Source organism: Cebus imitator, unplaced genomic scaffold (genome assembly GCF_001604975.1).
Source record: "Cebus imitator isolate Cc_AM_T3 unplaced genomic scaffold, Cebus_imitator-1.0 Scaffold43, whole genome shotgun sequence".
Lineage (NCBI taxonomy): Eukaryota > Metazoa > Chordata > Mammalia > Primates > Cebidae > Cebus > Cebus imitator.
In genome coordinates this window covers 3,439,973-3,442,149 of record NW_016107358.1, presented here as the reverse complement: position 1 = coordinate 3,442,149, position 2,177 = coordinate 3,439,973, and the positions used below count along the sequence as shown (strand labels likewise).

The 2,177-nt window shown below is 46.4% G+C and overlaps 1 protein-coding gene across 6 annotated transcripts in view; it reads left to right on the top strand.

Moving 5' to 3' along the window:
* The window catches only part of HIVEP1 (HIVEP zinc finger 1), a 147,717-nt gene extending 145,744 nt beyond the window's left edge, over positions 1–1,973 (top strand). For all 6 annotated transcript variants that reach the window (XM_017526655.2, XM_037737828.1, XM_017526656.1 and 3 more), the window contains one exon: positions 269–1,973. In XM_017526655.2, the coding sequence (XP_017382144.1) occupies positions 269–1,447 (1,179 nt within the window). In that variant the 3' untranslated portion in view covers positions 1,448–1,973. The remainder of the gene's footprint in view (positions 1–268) is intronic.
* The last annotated feature ends 204 nt before the right edge of the window (positions 1,974–2,177 follow it).

Below are 2,177 nucleotides of genomic sequence, written 5' to 3'. Positions count from 1 at the left end.
TGTTGACCAGGATGGTCTCGATCTCTTGACCTCATTATCCACCCGCCTCGGCCTCCCAAAGTGCTGGGATTACAGGCTTGAGCCACCGCGCCCGGCCGGAAGTTTATTTTTAAAAATCAAAAAATAATTTCATTGCAGCAAACATCATTTTTATCCATGCAAATACACATACTTTTACCGCCTTGTGAAGAAGTAGATTTAGTACTAGCGTCATGGCTCAGTGACTAGGAAAGACCTGTCATAAAAGGATTGTTCTCTCGTCATTTAGAGCCCATCATCTGTAAGACTTCCTCCTGCTGCCACGGAGCACAGCGTCCAGACAGCAGCGGGGATGCCTTCTGTGGCCTCGCCGCATCCGGACCCTCAAGAACAGAAGCAGCAAATAACTCTACAGCCGACTCCAGGCTTGCCTTCTCCCCAGACTCATTTGTTTAGCCACCTTCCTTTGCATTCCCAGCAGCAATCAAGGACACCTTATAATATGGTTCCAGTCGGGGGGATCCATGTGGTACCCGCTGGCCTCACCTACTCTACGTTTGTGCCCCTTCCGGCTGGACCAGTGCAGCTCACGATCCCTGCTGTCAGTGTCGTCCACAGAACTTTGGGTACTCCCAGGGATACGGTCACAGAAGTGTCTGGCACTACAAACCCGGCTGGAGTGGCTGAATTAAGCAGCGTTGTGCCATGTATTCCTATCGGCCAAATCCGCGTGCCAGGCCTTCAGAACCTGAGTACCCCAGGCTTGCAGTCGCTCCCCTCGTTAAGCATGGAAACTGTCAATATTGTAGGCCTAGCCAACAGCAATCTGGCCCCGCAAGTCCATCCACCGGGACTGGCTTTGAATGCCGTCGGACTGCAGGTTCTGACGGCAAACCCTTCCCCACAAAGCAGCCCCGCCCCTCAGGCACACATTCCAGGTCTCCAGATCTTGAACATAGCATTGCCCACCTTAATCCCCTCGGTCAGTCAAGTAACCGTGGATGCACAGGGAGCTCCTGAAATGCCAGCTTCCCAAAGCAAAGCGTGTGAGACACAACCCAAGCAGACTTCTGTAGCCGGTGCAAACCAGGTCGGCAGGACCGAGTCTCCTCAGGGGTCACCTCAAGTCCAGCGGGAAAATGCAAAAAAAGTTCTGAATCCACCTGCCCCCGGAGGTGACCAGGCAAGGCTTGATGGCCCAAGTCAAATGGACACAGAGAAGGCTGCCTCGGCAAATCACGTGAAGCCCAAGCCTGAACTCACTTCCATACAGGGCCAGCCAGTGTCCGCGTCACAACCTCTGCTGAAGGCACAAGCTGAAGTTTTTGCAAAGACCTCAGGCCAGCAGACCCTCTCTCCAGACAGGCAGGTGCCCAGGCCCACAGCACTGCCCCGGAGGCAGCCCACTGTGCATTTCAGCGACGTGAGCAGTGATGATGACGAGGACAGGCTTGTGATAGCAACCTAATGGGTTTTATTTTTTATTGCTTTTTTTTAAGTAACACTTAAAGGTTTCTTTGAAAACCCTCTTTCCTTAAAGCACATTTTTCTGACATAAACTCATGACTAATCTTTGTGCAGTCATGAACTTTTGACCAATAATTGTTGTTTTGTGTCAGCTCCAGCCATTTTTGTACATGTTGTATAGACAATCGTGCCTTTTAGGAGCTTTATGTTTAGAAACTGTACAGATTGTTGAATATCTATATACATAAAAATATATATGTACATGAAAACCAGGTAGTTATTTGTGTTTAGTAAGGAAAACCTGTCAAATAAATCAAATGATTAAATTATATGTCCCACTGTTGAATATAAATTTTATGGCTATGGGGCAGAGTTTCTGTGTATAAATTAGTATGTAAACTCCATATTTATTGTATTCATCTTAGTCTTTGAAAATGGGTCTGTCCTCCTTGTGTAAGACAGTAACTTTACACTTCAGATTTTCTGTGTTATGAAATGTTCCAGTAAAATATTGTTTACTGACTTTACCATTGCTCAGTTGTGCCTTCTTTACATCATCCAGTGATCTGCATTTGGAAAATCGCCCTAGGTTCCATTCTTTCCACATTCTCCTCAACCCTCAGGTTTTTTTTTTTTTTTTTTTTTTTTTTTTTTTNTTTATAAACGGAGACTTTAGTAGCCTTTCTACCATGTGAAACTGTAACTAAAATCCATACAACTGAGAGACCTAT